This window comes from Carcharhinus amblyrhynchos, chromosome 4, assembly GCF_965287045.1.
Source record: "Carcharhinus amblyrhynchos chromosome 4, sCarAmb.v2.hapA, whole genome shotgun sequence".
NCBI classification, from domain to species: Eukaryota; Metazoa; Chordata; class Chondrichthyes; order Carcharhiniformes; family Carcharhinidae; genus Carcharhinus; species Carcharhinus amblyrhynchos.
The window spans coordinates 21,598,694-21,626,564 of NC_137327.1; the positions used below are offsets into that span (position 1 = coordinate 21,598,694).

Sequence of the window (27,871 nt, forward strand, 5' to 3'; positions counted from 1 at the left end):
AGGCCTCGCCCACAGATTTTTAGCACAATTCATGCATTCTCAGTGCTCAGTATGTGGCAAATTCATTTTGAAATTCCCGCTGGAAAAAACAGCGAGATTTACTCCAGTTTTTACACAAATTCAACAACTATTTGGGAGAATCCCATCCTTGTTTTATGCAGCATGTTTTATTTGTTGTGCTAAAAGTTCTATTCTGTAGTTTGAATTATAAGTTGCCTTTCCAGTAATATTTAGTCAGCAGTGTTATGATCTATTTATTATAGTAGAACCATAGGACACTACAGCACAGAAACAGACCTCTTGGCCCTTCTTGGCTGTGCTGAACCATTTTCTGCCTGGTCCCACTGACCCGCAGCTGGACCCTATCCCTCCACACCCCTCTCATCCATGTACCTGTCCAAGTTTTTCTTAAATGTTAAAAGTGAGCTTGCATTTACCACTTCATCTGGCAGCTCATTCCACACTCCCACCACTCTGTGTGAAGAATTCCCCCCCCAATATTCCCTTTAAACATTTCCTCCTTCACCCTTAACCCATGTCCTCTAGTTTTTTCTACCCTAGCCTCAGTGGAAAAAGCCTTCTTGCATTCACTCTATCTATACCCATCATAATTTTATACACCTCTCTCAAATCTCCCCTCATTCTTCTATGCTCCAGGGAATAAAGTCCTAACCTATTCAAGCTTTCTCTTTAACTCAGTTTCTCAAGTCCCGGCAACACCCTTGTAAACCTTCTCTGCACTCTTTCAACCTTATTAATATCCTTCCTGTAATTAGGTGACCAAAATGGCACACAATACTCTAAATTCGGCCTCACCAATGTCTTATACAACCTCACCATAACATTCCAACTCTTATACTCAATACTTTGATTTGTAAAGGCCAATGTTCCAAAAGCACTCTTTACGACCCTATCTACCTGTGACACCACTTTTAGGGAATTATGTATCTGTATTCCCGGATCCCTCTGTTCTACTACACTCCTACCATTTACCATGTATGTTCTACCTTGGTTTATCCTTCCAAAGTGCAATACCTCACATTTGTCTGCATTAAATTCCAACGGCTATTTTTCAGCCCATTTTACGAGCTGGTCCAAATCCCCCTGCAAGCTTTGAAAACCTTCCTTACTGTCTGTTACACCTCCAATCTTTGTATCATCAGCAAATTTGCTGATCCAATTTACCACATTATCATCCAGATCATTGGTATAGATGACAAACAACAATGGACCCAGCATGATCCCTGTGGCATACACTAGTCAGAGGCCTCCTATAAGTCCCTTAAATTCTGAAATCTTGTTGGGTCATCAGTTCCACTATTTACTAGAAGTACAAATCATCTCTTTTTAAAACGTCATTGGTCTTTATGGAGATCATAACAATAAGAATACAAATTCCCCTCTGAACTATGCACTATTTTACATGCAGTAATATTCTAGACATAAGCAAAATGTCCTGGTTCTACCAAGTTGATAAATTATCGCATTGTTGCTTTATTTAGTGTATTATGGTAATGCCGTAAATGAAAGACAGATGTTGTAACAGAAATACAAGTCCTTTCTTTATGTATGGATTTCAATTTATTTTTAATTTTGTAATTTTAAAGTTTGTATTAAAAAACAGCAAAGAAAGCAGAAAAATTGGGTGTGAGTTTGTCGCAACAATAATACTGTTAATGAATGTGCGTTACACATTTTGTCTTCAGTTGCATAGAAAAGAAGACATAATTCATAAATTGAAAGACGAAAAGACAGTCTTAAAGGACAAAGCTAATGCAACAGAAGGAAAGGTATGTGTTATGCATGGCTTGCAGCTCAGCTTTGACGTAAATATTCCAGAGTTTAGCATCACAATATATTGTAGCACATTTATGCACTGAACAGTTACCAAGTAGAGCCAAATGAACTTGATTTCAAAAAGCATTTGCAAGTTATTTTAGTCATGTGTATTGATAAGATCATCGCTGTACAGTTATGTATACTGGCGACATGTTTTCATTGGAAATGTGAACCTAGTGAATATAATTTCTGCTTTGGACCCATTTATCAATCTAGTGCAATATTTTCTAAACCAGCACAACAGAATACAGAAGCTCAATTTGCACTGAATGCAATTTGCACCTGTTTTGAAAAGTGGTCTTTTCTTTGGGTTTCTGCTGGAACTAGTTTGCAAATTTGCCATGAACCGAAACAGTGCTTTAAAATATAATTTTTTCTTAAAATTTGCCTCAAAGCATTTATCTAAAAAGTAAGCATTGATGTCTATGTTGCATTTCTTGAGGTATGCCTTCAAGATGTCTTTGAAGCACTTCCTCTTCCCTCCTCTTATCCAGGAGCCAAATACAGAAATGGCAGTCAGCAGTAACTTCCTTCTACTGAGCAAAGTTCACCTTTTAAGGAGTGGGGGAGGGTGGTGGTGGGCTACCTTTAAGAGCTGAAAGTTGGTTGAAATGTGTGATAATGATGTACCGTGCTCAGCCACCTGTTGAGCAATTCACCCGGCCAATATTATGGGTTGAGCTGAATTGAACATTAGAATCAGGTAATCAAAGAGGCACCAATGTGTTTGCCTACTGCCTACCTTAATGTAATTGTGACTCCTGCACTATAAAAAGGAAATAATAATCTTTTAGCCCGTAGTCTTGCAAATCCATAGTTTGAAATGTGCAGTGTGATTAATTTGAAGGGTTTGGGTTAAAGAAGTGTCTTCATCAGAGGAAATAATTATTAATGTTCTCATTTTGAAGCTTCATTTTTAATTTTAATTTATTTTAGTGCAGTTAAGGTTCCATAATGTGTGAAGGCAGCTGAGAGTTTGCTTTTAGGCAGAGGTGACAGAGGAGGGAGAAAGGGCTGAAGTCAGGTGGGTCAGAATTGATCTGCAGCAGCATACAATTTCATACCAGTACATTTTGTGCTGCAGAATTTCTTTGTCAAGGGTCTGGAGCTTAGTTTATTTCAAATCCAGAGGCAAACAGTTGGAAGACAATAAACCAACAAAGGGTGAGCTTGGCTTAGAATACTAATTCAAAATCCGATGTTGCTGGTGCATAAGCTCTTCCTTGGGAAGTTGCAGCTTCTTAAGTTTTTTGCTTCCCCAAGGGCCAGATGATAGCCTGCAGTCTTTACTTTTGAAGAAGCTTCTAGTTATTGGAATTCCAATAATTCGTAAAATATAATTGAGTTTTGAAGAAAACATCATTTATATAGCATAAACGTGAGTCCAAAGGGGTAGTGAAATGTCTGAATAATTTCCCACATCATTTAAGAAAATACCTGTGTTAGAATGAATAGTCTGCTGAAGATGTCTGCCATATATTTTATCTAATTGATGCCCAAAGATAGGAAATCTCTTGTAATAGTATTTTTTTGTCTGTCTTTTCATGTCTTTTTATTACCATACTACATTATTTTCACATATTTTGTTCTTTTACTGGGGTAGATTTTTAAATTGTGCAGTTGTGTTAAACAGACTGCTGATGCATTATCACCTGTTTCATATGATCACACAAAGTTAAAATCTACCCAAAGTATTTTCATTCTCTTACTGAGATGATCTTTGCTGATCTTGATTCTTTGCAACTTTTAGAAAATCTGCTTCACTTTGTCATGATTCAACAGATCATTACTAATCTATACCGATTCCTTGTCCCCACACTTAAAATTCTCACCTTCATTTTAAAAAAATCTTCTCAAGTTTAGTCTATATTGTCATTGCATTCTTCTCCAGCTTCGCATCTATCCCATAAATATTTTTTTAAAATCTCTGGCCATACATGTACCCCTCTGGGGAAGCAGAGGCATGATCAAGTCGGACTTGCTACCTCCAAGGCAGTTCAGAGTTGGTTACAGGACAGGCGAAGTTCATGAGGGGTGGATAGAAGGCCTGCCTCTGCTCTTTGATTCTTAAGCCCTCATCCCCAATCATACACATCCCATCAATTCCAGCTCACACCCTTATGCCCCTCTATCCTCATACCCCCAAACCTGTTGTGTACCACCTCATTCTTCCATGCCACCTCTTGATCTCCATACCACCTCCATAACCATTCCCCCAATATCTACTATGGGCAAACCTCAAGAGCCATGTGAAGATGAAAAAACTTCTAATTTTCTAATTGAATTTCACTCATACACCCTTGACATAGAGGAAAACCTATTCATGAAACTCAGTAAAAGATTTTAAAATGCTTTATGGTCAATCTATTACAAAACAAACAAACGTGTTCGGTAACCACATCAAATCCTGGTTATCCTTTAATCACTTCTTAAAACTATCAATCATAATGTGAACCCAGCCCCCATTGCTCAGGTAGATTATTTTGGATTTTTGGAAACTCAGCTAAGCATCCATAATAGTCTCAGTTGTCATAACAGCTCTTGGTAAATGTCAACAGTTAAAGCTATTGATATTGCAAGAATAGATGATGATAGGTTTTTTTCCTAAGCTATACCAGATAGGCTGTCAATCAGTGCACTCCTGTGTTTTTATAGGGCTGGGAATTAAATAACTTTAGATTATGACATTTAAACAGATCTTATTCCCCTTGAAGAGTCTTTATGTGTCCTCATAAATTCCTAACTCTCTCAGTACAGATTAAGATCTTTAGAACAGAGGAATTGCATTCTGCTTAAATTTACCACCATTTTCAAATGACCTAGCAGATTCATGTTCCATCTCTGTGCCATTCATACCTTGTGCCCTTTTCACTACCATTGGAAAGGGCTCCATAGCTAGGTAACTGTTTATCAAGTGCCTTTGTGAAGCATCTTAAGACTTTTTATGTTCAAGAGTGTAAATAGATATTCTTGTGGTATATTGCAAAGCAAAATAGTTCTACAGTTTTTGGATTAAGCCAATATAAATTAAGGATTTGTCAATAAAACCAGCAGGAGCAGACTGGAGATTTATAACATAACCTATTGGATTTCAGATATTCTAGGATAATAAAAATGATTATTGACAGTATGTTGTGCTGAAAATATATTTTTGACCGAAACGTGAAACTGTCACTAACCTAACCATTTGAACCGAAGATTAAGTTAGCTTTTTGTCAGAATGTTTATTAAATTCCGTCATTTTTCTCTTTAGTAGTTTATGCATTCTGGATCTGAAAAAATGTTCATAGACCATATACAGTATTTCTTCCTGTTGAATGTAGAATTACCTTGTTTAAAAAGCAGCAGAATTATCATTATTTCCTTTCCCAAAACTGCAAAGAACCACATACATTTTAGGTCCAATATTGATGCTATACTTCATTGGTATCTGAATATATTAAGGATACTGTGTCCTAATTATTAAAGATGTATTTTCAGTTAGTGAAAAAGTGTCTCTGTAATAAAGTTTCTATTTTTCCCCTATCACAACAGATTTTTCAATATGAGATGCAGATTGAACATCTAAGGCAGCAGCTTAAGTCAACAGAGTCAAACAGAGTGGCCAGTGACCAGGCAATCCACAGCTTAGAGAGACAGCTGCAAGAGTACAGAACACGTCACCATGACGCCACAGTGGAGGTCACTATTACATTCTAAACTGTATTTAATTTTGTTTTCAGCTTACGCTCTTCACTTAACATGCCTATGCTTCATGTGTACAAGGAGGGAAATAATCACAAATTCTCTCAAATTGCAGTAATACTTCTGATAAATGGGACAGAGGCTATTCAGTGCTGTGATTCTTTAAAAACCGAGGAACTGAAATTCATTGTTTGATAAATCTGAATAGCAGGTCAACCAACTGCTAATTTCACTGTACTTCCACTTGAAATATCAGTATTTGAATATGTAACTTAAAATACAGGAAATGAGAAAACACATGAGTGGAAACAAGGGATAACAATTCTGACAAGTTTGGGTTTGTCATGTGAATTGCTACTCATGGTGTCAAACTATCATAAAACTGCTTCATCTGAATATTCCTATCCATATTTGTGTGGAAGTAGAGTCATAGAGGTTTACAACATGGAAACAGGCCCTTCGGCCCAACTTGTCCATGCATTTTAAACCCCTAAGCTAATCCCAGTTGTCCACATTTGGCCCATATCCCTCTGTACCCATCTTACCCATGTAACTGTCTAAATGTTTTTTAAAAGACAAAATTGGACCCGTCTACTACTACCTCTGGCAGCTTATTCCAGATACTCACCACCCTCTGTGTGAAAAAATTGCCCCTCTGGATCCTTCTGTATCCCTCCCCTCTCAGTTTAAACCTATGCCGTCTAGTTTTAGACTCTCCTAGCTTTGGGAAAAGATATTGAGTATCCAACTGATCTATGCCCCTCATTATTTTATAGACCTCTATAAGATTACCCCTTAGCCTCCTACGCTCCAGAGAAAAAAGTCCCAGTCTATCCAGCCTCTCCTTATAACTCAAACCATTAAGTCCCAGTGGCATCCTAGTAAATCTCTTTTGCATTCATTCTAGTTTAATAATACCCTCTCTATAATAGGGTGACCAGAACTTTACACAATATTCCAAGTGTGGCCTTACCAATGTCTTGTACAACTTCGACAAGATGCCCCAACTCCTGTATTCAATGTTCTGACCAATGAAACCAAGCATGCTGAATGCCTTCTTCACCACTCTGTCCACCTGTGACTAGACTTTCAAGGACCTATGAACCTGTATCCCTAGATCTCTTTGTTCTGTAACTCTCTCCAATGCCCTAACTGAGTAATTAACTGAGTAAGTCCTGCCCTGGTTCAATCTACCAAAACGCATCACATCATATTTATTTAAATTAAACTCCATCTGCCATTCTTTAGACCATTGGCCCAATTGATCAAGATCCCGTTGCAATCTGTGATAACATAGAACATAGAACGCTGCAGCACAAACAGGCCCTTCGGCCCATAAGTTGCGCCGATCACATCTATACCTACCAAGCCATAGAACTATCTGTAACTCCCAATGCCATTAGATCCCATATACTCATCTAGAAGCCTTTTAAAAGACCCCAGCGAGTTTGCCTCTACCACCGACGGCAGCCGATTCCACTCACTCACCACCCTCTGAGTGAAAAACTTACCCCTAACATCTCCTCTGTACTTGCTTCCCAGCACCTTAAACCTGTGTCCTCTCATGGCAACCATTTCAGCCCTGGGAAATAGCCTCTGAGAATCCACCCTATCTATTCCTCTCCACATTTTATAAACCTCTATCAAGTCGCCTTTCAACCTTTGTCTCTTCAGGGAGAAGAGACCTAGCTCCCTCAACCTATCTTCATAAGGCATGCCTCACAATCCAGGCAACATCCTTGTAAATCTCTTCTGCACCCTCTCAATAGCTTCCACATCCTTCCTGTAGTGAGGTGACCCGAACTGCGCACATGTGTGCAGAACTGCACACATAACCTTCTTTACTGTCCACTATGCCACCAATCTTGGTGTCATCTGCAAACTTACTAATCATGTCTCCTATAGTCTCATCCAAATTATTAATATAAATGACAAATAACAGTGGACCCAGCACCAATTCCTAGGGTACACCATTGGTCACAGGCCTCCAGTTTGAAAAACAACCCTCCACAACCTCCTTTAGCTTCTGTTATCAAGCCAGTTTTGTATCCATTTAGCTACCTCACCCTGGATTCCGTGAGATTTAACCTTATGCAACAACCTACCATGTGGTACTTTTTCAAATGCCTTGCTAAAGTCCATGTAGACAACATCAACTGCACTGCCCTCATCTACCTTCTTGGTACCCCTTCAAAAAACTCAATCAAATTTGTGAGACATGATTTTCCACTCACAAATCCACATTGATTGTCCCTAATCAGTCCTTGCATCTCTAAATGCCTGTAGATTCTGTCTCTCAAAATACCTTCCAACAACTTACCACTACAGATGTGAGGCTCACTGGGCTGTAGCTCCCAGACTTTTTCCTGTAGCCCTTTTTAAACAAAGGTACAGCATTTGCCACCCTCCAATCTTCAGGAACCTCACTTGTGACTATCGCTGATTCATATATCTCTGCTAGTGACCCACAATTTCCTCTCTAGCCTCCCACAATGTCCTGGAATAAGTGACCCTCAGTAATCAGTACATATATTTCTGAGTGGAGGTCCACCATAAATTTCACCCTAAACTATCCTTATCAATACAAAAATGCTAGGAGTCAAGAGGTAAATTTTATTCAAAATGGTTACAGGGTTTAATGCATTGTTTACAAATATAAATTAAATAACTGAATATTTTCGGAATGCACATTTATGAAGTAAATCTAAATTTTAAATCTCATTTGGATCCTTTGGATAAATTGTTAATGATATTGTAATAGACAGGAGGGGGATTAATTTAAACAGCACAAATTTCTCCCCACACCATATGTCTGTAAACAGAAAAGTGTTTTTGATTTGCTTCCCCCTTTATAAGCAGTAGCAAATTTTCCAACCCTCGGTTTTGGGGTGATCCAGTGGTCAATTAAACCCACAGCAAGCTCAAGATAGTATGAACTCAAAGGGTTAGTTTATTTGTACACACTCAAAAATGCGAAGGGAGTTTACAATGCAGGTTCAGAATTAAAGTCCAATGATGGAGATTTCTGCATGGATGTTGGCAATCTGTAAACCAGTGCTATATCAATCTTTATTCTGAATGATAAAGGCTCGCTTTGTCATAGCAGCCAAGTAGACTTGTGGTAACTACCCTGGATATTAAATGCAGATGTCTTTATATAGCTTTCTTTGAAGTTGGTCTAAGTAGCCCTCATTAGTGGCTCTTCTGGTATAATGATGTTTGATTTTTGTGTATTTTATTCAAGAGCCTGAGATATATGGGACCTGATTTTATCATCGTGTTGTTCCAATTTTGGGCGCTAAAACTTGGTAAAGTCAGGCATGAGGCAAATAGCGCAATCAGTGCTTGCCTTGGCGCCGGTTCCCCCTTTACCAAGGCCTAGAAATGGCCACGATCAGGACCACCTGAAATACATGCAATGGCCATTTAAATTGACTTAATGGGCTGCACAGCCAATCTTACTGGCACTTCCCCCTTTACCAATGCATTCACCCATCCAGAATCGGCATGAAACAGACACGCTCCACAAAAGTCGAATTCGGGTGCTCTAGTTAATGAGAAGGTAGGTGTCTAGCATCCGATGGCTCTCTGCTTGGGATTGGTGAGGGGGATGGGGTGTCCGCTGCCATGCTGCCTGAGATCGGTGGGGGGTGGGGGGTGGGGGGGAGGTAGTGGTCTGCTGCCACTGCCTGAGATCAGTGGGGGGGAGGTGGCAATGTGGGGATCTGCTGCCACTCTGTCTGGGATCGGTGGGGGGAGGGGGGTCTGCTGCCATTCTACTTGTGATCAATGGGGCATAAGGGGGGTCCATTGACGCTCTACCTGAGATCAGTGGGGTGGTGAAGAGATGGCAGTGGGCTGCCATCTGCCTGAGATTTGTCATGGGTAAAGGGGGAGAGGCACACGATCGGTCTGGGTGGCGGAGGAGTTGGGGGGATATGGGGGCGGGGTCAGTCATGTTGAGTGGGTGGGCCAATGTCTGTGGGGACCAGGGGCAGACATTAGTCAACCCAGGAGGGATGTGGCAAAGGAGCCACATTCTATCAATCATTTTCCTTTCTACGCATGCGCAGTTCGAGGTGCCGATCAGATCTGCAGGATTTTGGGTATGTTAAACCCCACCCACAAGCTTCTACAGTACAATTCAGAATTGCTGATATTTTTTCAAGCAGCGTGCATATGGAGTCTAAAAGTCAGATCTGAAACACTCCCAGTTTCAAGTACACCCAGCACTTAGAATCAAAATCGTAAAATAGCACCCATAGATTCAACTAATTTAGGCTTTTGTCCAGTTTGACATTTTTAGAAATAAGCTACGAACATATCTCTATATAGTTTATTTTAAAAAATGTACAGTGTGAGATCTTAGTCCATCAAAGTAATCATTGCCCTGAGTGTTTATCACTGTAATTCTTCCAAGTTCTAGTAAGAAAACTGCAGATCAAATAACTACTATGTTGTCCTGCAGCATGGTAGCACAGTGGTTAGCGCTAGTGCCTCACAGTGCCAGGGATCCAGGTTTGATTCCGGCCTTGGTCATTGTCTGTGTGGAGTTTGCACTTCCACCCCGTCTCTGTGTGGGTTTCCTCCCACAGTCCAAAGATGAGTGGGTTAGATTGATTGGCCATGCTAAAATTGATCCTAGTGTCAAAGGAATTAGCAGGGTAAATGTGTGAGGTTACAGGAGTAGGGTCAGGGTGGGATTGTGGTCAGTGCAGACTCGATGGACCGAATGGCCTCATTCTGTACTGTAGAGATTCTGTGATTCACAGCAAAATGACTCAAACTAACTGTATTTTAACATTGTGTTTATGACTTTTTTTAAACTTCTGAATCTGCTTCCTTCTTTTCTGCATAAAGCATGAAATATGAGGGGGAGGCCTAGTGGTATTATCGCTAGACTATTAATCCAAAAACTCAGCTCGTGTTCTGAGGACTTGGGTCCAAATCCTGCCACAGCAGATGGTGGAATTTGAATTCCAGAAGAAAAAACCTGGAATTAAAAATCTACTGATGTCCATGAAACCATTGTTAATTGTTGGAAAAACCCATCTGGTTCATTAATGTCCTTTAAGGAAGGAAATCTGCCATCCTTATCCGGTCTGGCCTACATGTGACTCCACAGCCACAGCAATGTGGTTGACTCTCAACCGCCCTCTGAACAATGGCAATTCGGGATAGGTAATAAATGCCAGCCAGCGACACCCATGTCCCACAAATAAAGAAAATAATTTATCTGCACACTTCCCAGTGGCAGGGAGGAACCAAAGGGAGGCAATAGAAAGAGAGGCCCTAAAAGGAAGTGGGAACAGAGAGAGGTCCCAATTAAGTAAGAGTAGCAGAGAAAGAGGCTGTAAGCAGAAAGGTGACACAGTACTCAAGAAAAGCCTTGCTGATTGCCAGGTTTCTCCCGAGCCAATCTGAGAGGGCTCAGGAGAAGCCCTGGCAGTCGAAGGAGGAATCAGGTGGTTGGTGATTCAATGTCGGAGACCATTAGGCCAAAGGTAGCCCTTCAGAGTAGTAGTGTTCTGCTCAGTGTGGCTGAAGAGTTTAAGTTGTACTTATGAGTTAGTGCTGGAAGACAATCTCAGGAATCCAGGGAATGGAGTCTCCAGAAATGAAATTGAAATGCTGTGAGAGTTGGGCTGTTACTGAGGTGGTCTGAATTAGAGTGAATTCCAAGGCAAGGTCTTCAAACCTGAGAGAACGCCAGAGAGACAGACACCGAAACTCTACCACCTTGCCCGCCACAGAATCGGAGTGGGCGAGGGTCCGACAACGGTAATCTCTGTTGACCTCGGGCAGGAATTTCCAGTCTTGCTGAGCGAGGTCGTAAAATTCCACCCAGAATTTCCATGAGATTGGTTGACTCACATTGTTCACTGATGTCTGGTTGGATTGTTGACATGACCATAGAATTTGTCTTGGCCTGACTTGCCACCTACGGCGCAGTGTGGTGCGTTCAACCACAGGTTGCCTGTTAATTCACATGCACTTGATATTAAGCCTGAATATTAGAATTTGAGATAAATACTATAATCTTTTCCTATATTTCTGACCTTGTAGAGTTTCTTTTCACTTGTTCAGGACTCATGGAATCTTATGGCCTTATTCTTTTAGCAAGTGTCCTTCATCACAAACTTTGTATATTTTAACCAAAAGGTTATGTGGTTCCTAACTAGACTGTACCAAAATCTTGGGCGCTGATTATAAGATAATGAATTATAAATGTGGACTAAGGATCTCCACCAATCCATGATATCATAGCAAAAACCCTCATGTTGTCTCATTAGAACTGCATCAATTAGCTGATTTAAGAAATAAAATATAGTAACAGATGTATTATTTTCCTAATCGGTAACAGAATCGTACAAGAAATATTCTTAACGATTGTTAGAATGTGAAATATACCTTTTTAACATTGTCAAATATTTCAGGTTTCTTTTCAACCTTCACTTATTGTTTGGCATAACATGGCATCTTATCCCTGCTGTAGGTGGATCAATGCCAAGATACAATAAGACAGCTGAATACAAAACTTTCATCTCTTCACATTGCTCAGGAGTCAGCTGAAAAGATTTCTGAACACAAGCAGGAGACAATCTACCAACTGGAGCTTGAGAATCAGGCCCTACAAAGTGAAGTCTTAGAGCTCCAGACAAAGGTAACTCCACTTTTCTGTAATAGTGTAATATAAGACATTACTGTACAATCCCACTGCTGACATCAATTTTAAGAGCAGCATAGGTGGCACAGTGGTTAGCACTGCTGTCTTACAGCTTGAGGGTCCTGGGTTCAATTCCCGGCTTGGGTCAGTGTCTGTGTGGAGTTTGCACATTCTCCCCATGTCTGCGTGGGTTTCCTCCCACAGTCCAAAGACATGCGGGTAGGTGGATTGGTCATCCTAAATTGCCCCTTAGTGTCACAGGGACAAACAATGGTGAATGTATGGGGTCATGGAGATACAGCCTGGGTGGGATTGTGGTTGGTGCAGACTCGATAGGCTGAATGACCTCCTTCTGCACTATAGGATTCCATGATGAATAACAATGTATTTAAAACATCATTAACAATGGTACAAGTATATATTTAATAATTCAGGATTAGCTGGAACACTGACTTTTTTCCTGAATGCAGTATTCTGGGATGAAAAACTGTTTATCAGTGCAAGACTGCAAAAAGAATTGCAAGCATCACATTTAATATTTTGATGGGAGAATTGCATCAACAGTAACTAAGTTATTCAGTTCAAAACACGGCAAAGCATCATAAAACATATAACTACATTCGTAAAGTAATAGTTTTATACAAGTATTTTACAGGTTTGGTCAAAGCACATGTATCTTTCACATATACTCTCTGCTGACCTAACGTGATATTATAAAATTGGTAAATTATGATTACTGTGTGCAGTTGAAAGCATTGCAGCCTGTTAGTTCTAGAAATGGTAATGTTATTAGAGTATATACTGGACCTTCATTCTAAAATAAATAGATGGATGGGAAATTATTCAGGTTTGTGTTGTGGCTTAAGGTAGCAAAATGTGAAGTAGCTGAACTTTCTTCTCTATTGAGAGAATGCTGCTATAACAGACCGTGAACACTTTGCTTTCAATTGTTATGTCTGAGCCAAAACACTTGTATTTTAGATTGACTTGTGTACTGTTTCTTTGTTTTTCAAAATCAATTTCCTGTTCTGCTGAAACTTGCTCAGTAGTCCATTCCATGGAGCCACCAGGTGCTTGGGTAATAAAATTCTGTCTGAATTCTGTACTCTGAAGTGTTTGATGTCACTTTTTGTAGAATACAGCTACAGAAGCAGAATAATAATGTTAAATTCCCAGTGGGGTGATGGTGAAGGAAGTGTGGAAACTGATGATGTTTTCTGCATCTAGAATTTTTTTTAACTTCAGAAAAGATGTCAACATAAGACTACAGGCAAATAGCAATCTACAGAATTAAAATGAGATGGTCAATTTGACTGTTTAATAATCTCTTGCAAGGTGAACTGGGAGGGGAATAAATATTCAAGAGTATACAATATTTCTAAAACACAGGCAGAATGGGAAAAATGTAGATATAGTCGTGATGGTAAAGAATGACATGACAATAGTCGGAAAGGATCTTGGCTCAGAAGATAAAGAAGTGAAAACAGAGATTAGAGATAACAAGGGTCAGAAAATGCTGATGAGAATAACATATAGGTCCTCTGACAGTTGTTAGCCATGATTCTCACATCCTGCTGCACTCAGTGCAGCGGGCTAGGAGACTGTCACATTGGTCAATTTGTGGGGTTCGCATGCATGTTCACATCTCCCAGCGCCAGATTTCCAGCGGCATCTGCTCTGTGCCAGAAATTAGCAGGGAGGCACAAAGGCCATTAATATGGTTATTTTAATCTCATTTGAATGCGATTAGTGGACCCAAGCCCACAGACATCTCCCCCATCCGTCACCAGAATGGTTCACTCCAGCAGGGATTACAGTAGCTCCCTACTTTCGGGGAACCAGCTGGAGTGAAGTGGGGGCAATCAGGGCCTCTCAGAGAGTGTAGCTGCGGGGGAGGGGAGTGCCCCAGGTATTGGCACCCTGGCTGTGCCAGCCTGTTGGCTTCTGACAGTTAGTGGGAGCACATTACACACTGACTCTCAGGTTGATGAATGCCAACTGCTCGCCATCTTATGAATTTTACCCAGAGTATTGTGTAACGAAGCAAGTTTAATTAGTAATGTCAAAGTGAAAGATCCTCTGGGAAAAGGTGATCATAATACAATTAAATATCATATTAAGGTTGAAAGCAACATATTACACTCCTGGAGAAGAATCTTAGGCCTTGATTTCCTGGCCGCCCCGGTAGGTTTTCCATCGATGGAGGCAGGTCGCCATTGATAGACAGGTTCCCCAGGGATTTCCTAGTGAGCCAACTTGGCTGCCTGAAAACCCACCACAAGCAATGGCAGAAAATCCCAGCCTTAAATTCAAACAAAGCCAGTTATATGAGGATGAGGAGAGCCCTAGCTTAGGTTGATTAGATAAATGGACTAAAAGGTATTGCAGTAAATAAACAATGGGAAACATAGAAGCAATTCAAAATGTTCATAAAACAGAAGAATTAATGAGAAAGATCCATCCATGGTTTACTAGGGAAATTAAGAGTTAAGATTTTAAAAAGTCTTCTCATGTTCCAGTGCATGGTAGTGAGCTTGAAGATTAGCAGTGTATTAGACATCAGCAAATGGCAATCCCATCAGTTGATTCAAAGGAAAAAAATAAGAGTATAGCTGAAAACTAGCTCGCAATTTAAAAGCTGATTGTCAGAGCTTTTACAAAAATATTTAAAAAAAAAGGAAAGTAGCTAAAGTACATGTTTATCCCTTGAAGGCAGAGATAGGAGAAGTATCATAGAAAATAAATAAGTGGCGGAAACGTTGAATTACATAACAGAAACAGAGGGTAACAAAGGAGCTAATGAGAATGATGAGTCCAAGGCGGAGAAAACTAGGAGAGAAAAAGCTGTCATATCCCTGGGACCTAATAGCCTACATCCGCCGGTTCCAAAGACATGCAGAGGTAGTGGATGCGCTGGTTATAAATTTTCAAATGTCATTGATTGCAGAATGCTCCCAGCAAATTGGAAGTTAGCAAAAGTAACACTACTTTTCAAGAAAGGCGAGAGAAGGAAAACTGGGGGCGATAAACTAGTTAGTCTGGAATCAGTTATTAAGAAAGTCTTAACAATGCACTTAGAAAATTATAGTAAGACCAGATACAGGCAACACTGTTCCCAAAAGGGAACTCATATCTGACAAGTTTATTGGAGTTATTTTGAAGGTGCAGTGAGTAAAATAAGGGAACCAGTAGATGTAATGGATTTCCAAAAGGCATTTGGTAAGATGCACACAAAAAGTTTATACACAATATGAGGGCTCATGAATTTAGATGTAAGATGTGGGTGTGGTTAAGTACAGGAAGGGGAGAGTAGAGATAATTAGGGCATTCCAAGTTGATTGGCTATAGGTAAGGATCAGTGCTGGTGCCTCAGCTATTTACCCATATTAATGACTTAGGCAAAGAAACCGAGAGTAATACATTTTAAGTTTGTTGACAATAAAATGTTAGGTGGGATGTAACTGTGAGAATTATGTGGCACAGAAACAAGACATTCATCCCAGACAGTTTGTGTAGTGTTTATGCTCCACTCATGCCTTTTTTCATCATTCTTCATCTAAATCTACCATCATAACTATCTGTTCTCTTCTCCTTCAGATGCTTGCCTAAATTCCTCTTAAATGCAACTATCATTTACACTTATAGGGAATGAACATTCATTCTTACTATTCTTTGGATAAAGAAGTTTCTTCGGATTCCGAGTTGCATTTCTTGGTGATTAACTTACATTGATAGATTCTAGTTATGTTTTAATGGACAACAGGAAACATTCACTCTGTATCCTCTCTTTCAAAACGGTTCATAACTTCAAAGACCTCTATTACATCTCCATTTGGCTCTTTCATTTTCAAGAGAAATATTTTACATGTAAATCTACTGAGTTCCAATTAGGAGTAATCTTAAAAGCTTTAAAGGGTTAATTGAATGACAAGCAGTATTCACTAATTTTAATTAATCGGATTGGCAGGTTTCGTGGACAAATTACTTTATATCTTCTTTGATGTAAATGTTTTTGCACTAATGCGTTAACAAAAATATATATGTTCTTAAAATGAAGCTGCTAATATAGGTTGCTACCCAGTTTGTTCTATAAATTTCATTGATGGATTGAAGTGACAGAAATTAGAATGTTTTACGTGCACTTTTTGGATTTGATGAGGATTAATCATTTGTCATCTAAAAAAATCCTAATTTCTACAATCCCTAAATTAGAATTGTTAAGCGTATGGGGACAGGCTTATAAAGTATAACAAGTCATTATTCTGTAAATGTAGAAGATTGGATTTAGGTCTAGAAGAATATAACCAGTTTAGTGCACAGTGTAATAATACTGCCAAAGCTGCCCTTCCATCACCATCGCCCTTTATTTACAACATGCTCAGAGTATCACGCGACGGCTGTAGTACACAAGTAAGCCCCAAAGTCATTTGACTGCCAGCCTGAGTGAAACCAGCTGGTTTTAAACCCCACCCCACCCCACTCCCTGCCCCCTGCCACTGCTCCTTCCCTATTAGGCGAGTCTCCACTCACCCAGTAGAGGGGCTCATGTACTACAACACCCAAGACCCAAGATCTTTTGACAATCCCTCCTGGTCTTCATAACACGCAGTATGATTTTTCCTTGAAAACGTACTGTTTTTCATACATTTATGATTAAGCATTCAGATTTCAGCATGCATTAGGTGCTTCTCATATTGTGAGACTTCTATTATACTCAGCTAATAAATAAATATTTTTCATATATTAAGCATCCTACTTCTACATGCTCTTCTTATGTAATACCTCCAGCAACATAGCAACAAATATACATTCCTTTGTGGAATGAAAACCCCACAGGAAAGGTTGTCCAACCATGACTAACAAGAGAAGCTAAAGATAACAACAACAGCAACTTGTATTTATATAATGCTATTAAAATAGTAAAAAAACTCTAAGGCACTTCACAAGCGCATTATAAAACAAATTATGACACCTAGTCACATAAAGGCTGTTGTGCAAGTGACCAAAAGCTTGGCCAAGGATGTGGGTTTAAGATGTATCTTAAAGGAAGAAAACAACATATCAAGACAGAATGGTTTAGGGGGAAAACTTAAAGCCATGGCAGCTAAATACAATGTAGTAGTGTGGTTGACTTGTGGAAAGAAGAAGGTTGTAATATTTAAATAGTTTCTGTTTGGAACAAAATATTGCTCCGACATGATTATTATTATTTCCCAAAAAGTACAGTTATATGATTGGAATTGTTGAATATACTAATCTGTTCCAATAAATCAAGCAAAACATCACTGCACATATGGTGGAAACCATTGCAATGTTGCACACACCATCTATTATGGCCACCCATTTTAAAATAGGTCTTTAACTTCTTCTGAAACATCCAAAATAAGTTTTTAATATTGAATGCTGTTATGCTTAAATAATACTCAATAAAGATTAAGTACTGTTTATTATCATAGAAATAAAGAAGTGTCCTGAAAGACTAAATGGAAAACATTTAAATATAAATATTAATAGATGCAAACAAGGGAATGAATAGACGTATCATAATTCAGATGGCTATAAACTGTTCTATGGTGTTGGTTATAGTTAGGGATCAAAAAAATCTTCATAGTCATATGTGGGTTAACTGTTAGTCTTTCTTGATTCTTGGAACAATTTTCAGAAATATGGGGCTGGCTTCTCCGAACTTGGTCGCAACCGGGATTCTCTCATCCATCCATCTCATTTGGCTGAGTGCCAAATTCTCCGTCCCCACTGGCAGTGGTGGCAGGACGTGAACGGCCAGAGAATTCTAGCTATAAGGCCCCTCAACATTTTGCTCAGTGGCGGGAGTTGATACACTGTTTGCTGGTGGCAGGTTCCTCAGGACCTGCCGCTATCAATGGAATTTCCCATTGCAGTCATCCCAAACTGCCAGGAAACCCATAGCAGGGGGTGTACCACCAATGGGACCAGAAAATCCTGCCAGCACGTATGCCTGGAGAATTCCATCAACAGTAAAGGGCACAAGCCAGGAGCAATCTTGATGCTTGCAGGTACACATGCCTCTATCCAAAACTCAACTACTGTAGGTGCTCTTACATCAGTCACTTAGTAGGCGATACTATACTCAGTCCCACATTAACCCTGCATGTGACAGACTCTCATATTGTACCTCTTTCCAAGTCTTTAACCATACATTTTAAGTGATTGTAGTTTATCCTATGGTCTTACATTGTTATTACTATCATACATTTTCAGTATTATGGCATTACTACTCTTACTACAATTTCATGATCTCCATCTCAACAGACATTGACCTTCCCTGTTGGTGCACTTTGCTTCACAGCATTGTCATGGTTGCTCTGCTGGCCTGTTTGGGCATTACTTTCCCAGACTTAGATTGTCTTTGTTGTTTAACTAGCTGGACTGTGGGTTGGCCTCTGCACCACAAATTATTTTCTCCCCTTAAAATGCAGCCTGGAATTAAAAAGATAAAGCTCCTTGCACTCTGAAGCTAGATGTCCAAAAGAGATTCAATGGAGTCTTCTGCTGTAGTAAAAAAATTTAACTTCCTGCCTTCAGCATCCAAGCCTTTCTTTGAAGCTTTGTCCAGGCAATTCTTCCTCTGTGCCTGTATTTCTGAAGCTTCTTTTCAGATCAGTATGCTTTTTTGAATTTGTCCTTAGTCACCCAACATTTCTGTTTGTCTTTGCATTTTAGCAAGGTTTTCGGTTTTTTCCAGGAGCTGCCACTATGTTGTAGAGTGTTGGTTGCAGTTCAGTCAGTTGGAAGAAGTCTTTGTTGTCATATGTAGGTTAACCCTAATGCAGGATTTTATAAGAACATAAGAACATAAGAAATAGGAGCAGGAGTAGGCCATCCAGCCCCTCGAGCCTGCCCCACCATTCAACAAGATCATGGCTGATCTGTCGCTGCTCAGTTCCACTTTCCCGCCCTCTCCCCATAACCCTTAATCCCCTCTCCTATCAAAAACCCATCAACCCGCGTCTTAAAAATATTTAGCGAGGCAGCCTCCACCACTTCAACGGGCAGAGAATTCCAGAGATTCACCACCCTTTGAGTGAAGAAGTTCCTCCTCAACTCCGTTCTAAACCGCCCCCCTTTTATCTTGAGGCTGTGCCCCCTAGTCCTATTGTCTTTTTTGAGCGGGAAGAGTCTTTCCACCTCTATCCTATCCATCCCATTCATCATCTTATACGTCTCAATGAGATCTCCTCTCATTCTTCTAAACTCTAACGAGTACAAGCCCAGTTTATTCAGCCTCTCCTCATAGCTCAACCCCCTCAACTCCAGTATCAGCCTAGTAAACCTCCTCTGCACTCCCTCCAAGGCCAAAATATCTTTGCGCAGGTGCGGCGCCCAAAAATGCACACAGTACTCCAGTTGCGGCCTCACCAATGCCCTATACAGCTGCAGCAAGACCTCCCTACTTTTATATTCAATCCCCTTCGCTATGAAGGCCAGCATCCCATTCGCCTTCCTGACCACCTGCTGCACCTGCAAGCTGGGTTTTTGCGACTCATGCACAAGGACCCCGAGGTCCCTCTGCACCGTCGCCTGCTGCAGTTTTTCGCCTCGTAAGTAATAGTCCTTCCTACCATTTTTCCTACCAAAGTGGACCACCTCACACTTGCCAACATTAAATTCCATTTGCCATTTCCTGGCCCATTCGCCCAGCCTATCTAGATCCTTCTGCAGACTCTCCACACCCTCCGCACAATTTGCCGTTCCCCCAATCTTGGTGTCATCAGCAAATTTCGACACTCTACACTCGGTTCCCTCCTCCAGATCATCTATATAAATGGTAAAAAGCTGAGGTCCCAGCACCGACCCCTGGGGCACTCCACTAGTCACCATCCGCCAATCCGAATAGCACCCGTTGACCCCCACTCTCTGCCTCCTATTTGACAACCAATCCTCTATCCACGCTAACACCCTACCCCCAACTCCATGTCCCTCGACCTTCTGCAATAACCTCTTGTGAGGCACTTTGTCAAACGCTTTCTGAAAATCTAGAAAGACCACATCCACCGGCTCTCCTCTATCCACTGCCCTAGACACATCCTCATAGAACTCCAGTAAATTTGTCAGACACGACTTCCCTTTAATGAAACCGTGCTGCGTCTGCTCTATCAAGCAATTCCCTTCAAGATGCCTCGCAATTTCCTCCTTAATGACAGATTCTAACATTTTACCTACCACAGATGTTAAACTAACCGGCCTATAATTCCCCGCCTTTTGCCTGGCACCCTTCTTAAACAACGGCGTAACATTAGCCGTTTTCCAATCATCCGGCACTTCCCCGGAATCCAGCGACGTTTGGAAAATAACCACCAAGGCATCCACTATCACCTCCGCCATTTCTTTCAGAACCCTCGGATGCATTCCATCCGGTCCTGGGGACTTGTCCACAATCAGCCCCTCCAGTCTGTCGAGCACCGCCTTTCTAGTAACAGTAATGTCATTAAGACCCTCCAGTCCTACCACCTTTCTATCGCTAACACCCGGCAAATTATTCACGTCCTCCTCCGTGAAGACAGAAACAAAAAAGTTATTCAATACCTTAGCCATATCCCCATCCCCTACCACTAGGTCCCCTTTCTCATCCTCTAAAGGACCAACATTCACCCTAGCCAGCCTCTTCCTTTTTATATATTTATAAAAACTCTTGCTATCTTTTTTTATATTAAGCGCTAGCCCAGCTTCATAGTTTCTCCTACCCTTCCTTATCAACTTCTTTGTCAATCTTTGTTGACATTTAAACCTCTCCCAATCCTCTTCTCGCCCACTACTCTTAGCTACTCTAAATTCCTCCGCTTTTAGTTTAACACTTTCCTTCACCTCCTTCGTTATCCACGGCTTATTACCTCTCCTCTTACTATCCTTTTTGACCATCGGAATAAATTTCCGTTGAGCACCAAGAAAGATCTCCTTAAAGATCCTCCACTGCTCCTCAACAGACCCTCCCTCCAACGCGCTCTCCCAGTCCACATTCGCCAATTCTTCTCTCATCCTACCGCATTTCCCTCTATTCAAACAAAGGACGCGTGTCCGGGAACCCACTTTCTCCTCCTCCATCTGCACCAGAAACTCCACCATACAATGATCACTCTCCCCAAGAGGATCCTTCACCACAAGGTCCCTAATTCTACCCGCTTCATTACATAGCACCAGATCCAAGATAGCTCGCTCCCTCGTCGGCTCCAACACACACTGTTCGAGGAAACTATCCCGGCAGCATTCCAAGAACTCTTCCTCGAGCCCCCCACGTCCAACATGGGTCGACCAATCAATATGCAGATTGAAATCCCCCATAACTACGGCCGTCCCATTCCTGCACGCCGTACTTATTTGCGCGTTAACAGCCCGCCCCATCTCCAGATCATTATTCGGGGGCCTATAGACGACACCCACCAGCGTCTTCCTCCCTTTGCTGTTCCTAATCTCCACCCACAACAATTCCACCCTCTGCTCCTTGGCTCCAATATCATCCCTTGCTACCACCGTGATGCTATCCTTAATCAGCAGAGCTACGCCCCCCCCTTTTCCCTCCTGTCTATCCTTCCTAAACACTTGATAGCCCTGTACATTCAGCTCCCAGTCCCTGTCACCCTGCAGCCACGTCTCTGTAATGGCCACCAGATCGTATCCATTTGTGTCGATCTGCGCCATCAGCTCATCCACTTTATTCCGAATGCTTCGTGCATTCAGATAAAGTGCTTTCATCCCAGCCTTCACCTGGACCCTATTTGCCGCAACGCCACCAACTATACTCACGCCCCCTACTCCCTCTATTATTGGGACATCCTCGGCCTCTTCCCTTACATGTACACTCTCCTTAACTTTAGACCTTGTAAGGTCACCTACCCTCACACCCTCCCCCCCCATGGGGGATTTAGCATTTTTATGGCCTCGCTCGCCCCGAAACTGGAAAATCCCTCCGAAGTCATAGTCCGCCCCTCTCCTGTTCCAAATCCCGTGGTGTGTAGAATGGTAAAATTCCGGCCATAGTCTTTATTGACTCAAAATATTTACAAACATATACTACAGAACACAAGCTAGGAGTTGTTTCCATGTTGCTGTCTCACATGGCACTGTCCAACATTTACAACTGACCTCAGGAGCAGGTCATATGCTGTCTTACATAACTGTGTGGACGGTACTATACTCAATCCCACATTAGCCCTCCGTGTGCCAGACCCCTATACTACATAAACCACTTGTGATTTCCTTTCACAAGTATGACAGTTACTTTAGCCTTGTAACTCATAGCAAGTTTTTAGCATTTTCATTCATCATTTCTAAAATTGGATGCAATTCCTATTTACCCAAATAACATTTGGTCGGAAATTAAGGACTAAAAGGATAGCATTGTCTTGGAAAACAGAAATCATAGAGCAAGGCCACTGTGCTGAGTAATGTATTCCTGTATCATTTTTAATGTACACAGTGCATAAACCCCAACTTAGAACTTTTCAGGTCAAATATTTAAAAATAATTTTGTACATTTAATGATTTACAAAGTCAGTAGATAATATTGCATCAAACCATGTAGTTTTTTCTGTCTTAATAGATTTATGCATATTTACAACTGTACTATAGTAATTATTACCAATTTATGGGATCATAATTCATCATCTGGGCATTTGATTTCCTGAGGAGATGTTAAACATTCTGAATATACAGTTATTAAAAGTCTGAAGTGATTAAAAAATTCAGCAGCATTTGATTAATGTATTTGGTGCAGGCCCATAAGATTTGATCAATATTTATTGTCTTTGAGGGGTATCACAGTAATGTTATAATAAAAGGACGATGAATGAATTAGAAGTTGCAAACAATCTTTTCTGTTTTATTTTCTGGACACATCTGAAAAGCTGTATATGTGACTGCCACTAAATTTAACTTAAAAACAATTTAAGCTCCATTTGCAAGAATGGGTTGGCGTGGTACAGCCTGAGTCAGAGGGTGGCAGTGCCAGTTTCCAAGGCAAGTTGTGCTTCCCAATTTGAGGTGCAATACAAATTTGAATGCATGAAAATCTTGCCCACACAAAATTGTCTGGAGCACCTTCTCTTAAAGGGGTGCAATTTTCTATTCAACATTTTATTGTGGCAGGGGCAAGTTGGAAGAAAGGGCTTCAAAAGTGCATTTGTTAAACCTTGGTGACCCTTACTTCTCAGTAGCAGCAGATTACTTCCCTTCTTGATAAAAAAGCTGATTTTCCTTCAACAACATCCTCCTTTCCACCCACAAAGTTCTCAAGCCACACGTCAGCTGTTGGTGCTGGAAATTCTGCTGAGGTGATCTCAGTTGTCTTGCAGTGTGTCCAAATTACCATGTTGGGAGTAAAACTTTAATATTAGAACACTTTGCAACTAGGAACACATTATTGAGAGTTGGCAAAGTATTACCAAATGTACAGGATTGTTCAAATAAATTAATGACCTTGAGCACATTGAAAAGAAAATAATGAGCACAGTGAACAAAATATTACAGTGCAATGGAAAAAAACACCAAGTGCCAAGGAAAAATAAAGTATGCTGCCTTCTACCACACATTACGTTTTACTCTGCCAATAACAACTTGTATTATTGACCCAGAACTCCTGAAGAGTAGCAAGCACAGTCAGATTGCCACTCCACTCCTGTTTACTTGCGCTGGTCAGGAGGTCAGTTGAGAAGGTCATTTGCTGGTGGGGAGCAATTGTGAAGGTGAGGTGGTGGTTAGAAAGGGTGGGGGGAGTTGTTAGGAGGGATATTCAGTTGTGGAGGCAGTCAGGGGGTTGGGGGATATCCAGGGGCTGGTTGGAGCAGTTGAAAGGGTATTGGAGAGTAGGGTTGCTAATCAAGGGAGTTGGTGGGTAGCTGGACTGTAATCAGGAGGACAGGAAGGTAGTCTGGAAGTTGGGTGCAATTGAGGGGGTGAGGGATATAGATGGATAATCAAATGGAGGGTTACTTATATGGTTAGTCAAGAGCTAGAAATAGTTTTAATTCTTAGGATTAGTCTGCCTAGAGAGTCAGAACCTTCTGAAGTCTGATTCATTACATGGGAACTTCTGGAGGATCTCCCCATTCATCTTTTGGTGTACCATTCCACATCACCCCCCACCCCAAATTCCCTGGGGAACCAAGTTCTGGGAGATTTTATCCCAAGAGTCTGATTGATCAAGCAAGTGTAAAATGTTATTTTTTTAACAGCTTCTCCCAACATTGCAAGTGGTTTGAAATCACTTTTCATAGCATCTTCTTTAATTAGCTTGCTGATAGCCAAGTGGCCAATCATTAATTTAAATGAATAAAGACCTGTCTCCATGTTGCACTTAAACTGTATAAATTAATTGGCTCTTCTGACTGGAACAGAACCACTGCATTTCCAATGCATGACAAGTGCAGAGTTGTTCATGAAGCAGTAAGGTGTAAATTCATCAGCACTTCAATTTGGTTGCAAAAGCAGTAGTGATATGTATCAGTGCCAAAAGTCCAAGCCCTGCTCAGGATTGTGCCTTGCCTCTCATTAATATCAATTGAGCAGATTGCTAGTCTCTGTCACACCTCTAATGATTTAAGCCAATTAATATTTGAGGTTCAGTGGTGGGTGGGGAGGTGGAGTGGCAATGGGGCCTGGGCAATTGAGATATTGTGGAAGTGGGCAAGCATTTCTATATTCCTGATGCCACAGCAACATTTTTTTTAACAATAAAAGCAAATTACTGCAGATGCTGGAATCTGAAACAAAAACAGAAAATGCTGGAAAATTTCAGCAAGCCTGACAGCATCTGTGGAGAGAGAATAGAGCCAACATTTCGACTCTTGGATGAACTTATCAGAGCTTTGACAAAGGGTCATTCTGGCTCGAATCGTTGGCTCTATTCTTTCTCAATTTTTTTTAATTCCTACTTTTAACTATAATTTCATCTGAAGCAAATCCTGGTATCCTTTTGGTGATGGTCACAAAGTAATCAGTTATGGAGTTTTGAGCAGAACAGCCTAGCTCCTATGATATCAAACATAACCTAAAACAGGCTCTTTTATTTACATATGTAAGGAGTGCAACACCCCCTCCAGTGCTAAACAGGAGGAAGAACATCCAACAAAAGGGCATTCTGGGAGAGGTCAGCTTAGTGACCTCAACTGAATGAGAAGAACCCTTTCCAGTGATAAACAGGAGGAAGAGCATCCAACAGAGATGGCTCTTAATTAAGAGCTGCAAGTCAATTCTAAGTATTGCAAGTTTCCCAAACATGTATTAGCTTCTAACAATTTGCCTCCCTTGCTCAGCCATATGGCCATTCAACAGCATACTCAACAACAACAGTCAAGCACAGACTGCACACTGAACTACCTGTTCATTTAAATAATTGCAGTTTGTGCGCTGCCTGCATTTAAAGCAAAGACTGCATGTTAATAATGCATGGTGATCTCTGCACCTGTTTTCCAATCTTAATTAATTTTGCAGCCATTGTGATTTTGACATGTTTGAAGTGACTAAAACTGAATTTTTTTTATAGAGGATGAAATTGGAGGAACAACTGAATGCAGCTGATTTTAAATCTGCCTCTTTGAAAGCCAATTTGCAAAACAAGTCAGAAGAAGTTCAGAAGCTCACAGAACAACTCAAACAGTCTCTGGAATCTATGCATCAGATGGCTGGAGAACTGAATGAGGTGAAAGAAAACATGAAAATTGAAGTAAGTGTTTGGATTGCAGTATGGAGAGTTTCAAAGGGGAGAGGTAGGGAAATGTTGGAAGATATAGAAGAGGGAAAGAGGAGTGGAAAGGGTAAGGTGAAGGGGAGCAAGGAGGGCTGGAGTCATGCCAGGTTAGTTAGATTGCATTGCAGTCCCTCTCATGATCTCAGAATATTCCAAAGTGCTTTAAAACCAATGAAATACCTTTGAAATGCTGTCGCCGTTGTAATGGAGGAAACATGGTGGCCAATTTTCACACAGCGAAGTTCCACAAACTACATTAAGGCCCAGGCCAGAAACTCCAAGGTGTTTATGAAGTTTTTACATTTCATTTTGGTATTGGTAAGCATAAGGTGTTTCATTCCAGGTATAATTCAAGTGACCCACTAGGAAGCTTTTATGAAACAAAATTAATTTAAAAAACAGTTAGACTATAACAAAAAGAATTAGAATAACTTTTACCAATTACAAGACTTAATTCTTAACAGCCGTCTGTCTCTGTTGCTCCAATTCAAAAGTAACCCCATAGACATACACCCTTCTTCAGAATTACTCTATGATACCCTATGACTGGTATGTTACAGTATGAGCAATATGCTTTTTCTGTACAGCGCGCAAGTAACAATACTTCTCACTGAAACCAAAAGAGAAAGTGCTGGAAAATCTCAGCAGGTCTGGCAGCATCTGTAAAAAGAGAAAATGTTGATGTTTCAAGTCCAGATGATGCTATGTCAAATCAGCTTTGATAAAGGGTCATCTGGATTCAACACCAGCTCTTTTCTCTCCTTACAGATGCTGCCAGACCTGCTGAGATTTCAGATTGCAGCTTCTGCAGTAATTTGCTTTTGTTCAATATTTTTCACTGTATGCCATATATGTGACAATAATAAATCAAATCAATATTAGTTAGCACTAAAGCAGGTATGCTCACTTGATGCTAGATTTCCAGTTTTCTCAACTGTGTACAGAACTCCACAGATAGCTTTCAGAGAAGGATACATCCTTAAGGCAGTAAAATAGAGAAGTAAGTCTCTCTCTCTCTGCAGCTTCCAAAACAGCAACAGTCAAACAGCAAAATCTCTAACTCCAGAGAGCGTAAAACAAGAGACTGCTCTCTATCTCAAGTCCAAACCGCAACTGGTTTAGACTGGTTTCCAACTGAGCTGGAATTCTTTGTGAAAACATAGCTGCCCCAGTCATATAATCTGACCGATCAATCATCCCAATTGAGCACCATTCTGCATTCCCAAGAGAACACTAAAACCACAGAACATTACATTAGTGTAGATTAAAGAAACATTGTATCTAATTATACTGCTTCAGTAACAATAAAGGACACAGGTTACAGACAACACAGCTCCAACAAATTGCTAGGGACTGCAAAAACATCCTGCAAAGAAACATTATAAAAATACATTTCTTAAAGGCACAGTATTGTCACAATTGACTGAACAATCTGTTTTTGTAATGTTGTTAGGGGACAAATATTTATCAGAAATCCTTTTCACTTATACAGAATAGTACCATAGGATCTTTTATGTCTACCTGGGAGGGCAGACAGGGTGCTAATCTAACATCCTAGCTGAGAGCTGACACCCCAAAAATATAGCATCTTTACTGTACTGGAATGTCAGCCTATGTTTATGCTCAAGTCAGTGGAGTAGAACTTGATTGTACAACTTCTGACTCAGGACAAGAGTGCTACCACTAAACCACAGCTGGTAATATGTAAAATTACACAGGACACTGGGTGATGAGGTGGGAAGTTTCCTAAGGTGGGATAAAACCAGCTCATTATGTGGAAGTAAAAAAGTCTCTTAGTGCAGATCTGGGATCTGGGCTACATTCATAGGTGTAAAGTTAAACAGTGAGTACATCAAAGCTCAGTGAGAAAATGAAGGAAACAAACAAGACACAAACCAGTAACAGAATGGTCAAATGATCAGCCTTTTTTCATGTCAATGGATTTTTAAGGGAAGTTATTA

At 40.6% G+C, this 27,871-nt stretch overlaps 1 protein-coding gene across 5 annotated transcripts in view; it reads left to right on the forward strand.

Annotated features, from left to right (window-relative positions):
• The window catches only part of LOC145341822 (uncharacterized), a 707,529-nt gene that overhangs the window by 461,573 nt on the left and 218,085 nt on the right, over window positions 1–27,871 (forward strand). For all 5 annotated transcript variants that reach the window (XM_080186786.1, XM_080186791.1, XM_080186787.1 and 2 more), the window contains 4 exons: window positions 1,707–1,790; window positions 5,374–5,520; window positions 12,020–12,187; window positions 25,707–25,886. In XM_080186786.1, the coding sequence (XP_080042912.1) occupies window positions 1,707–1,790; window positions 5,374–5,520; window positions 12,020–12,187; window positions 25,707–25,886 (579 nt within the window). The remainder of the gene's footprint in view (window positions 1–1,706; window positions 1,791–5,373; window positions 5,521–12,019; window positions 12,188–25,706; window positions 25,887–27,871) is intronic.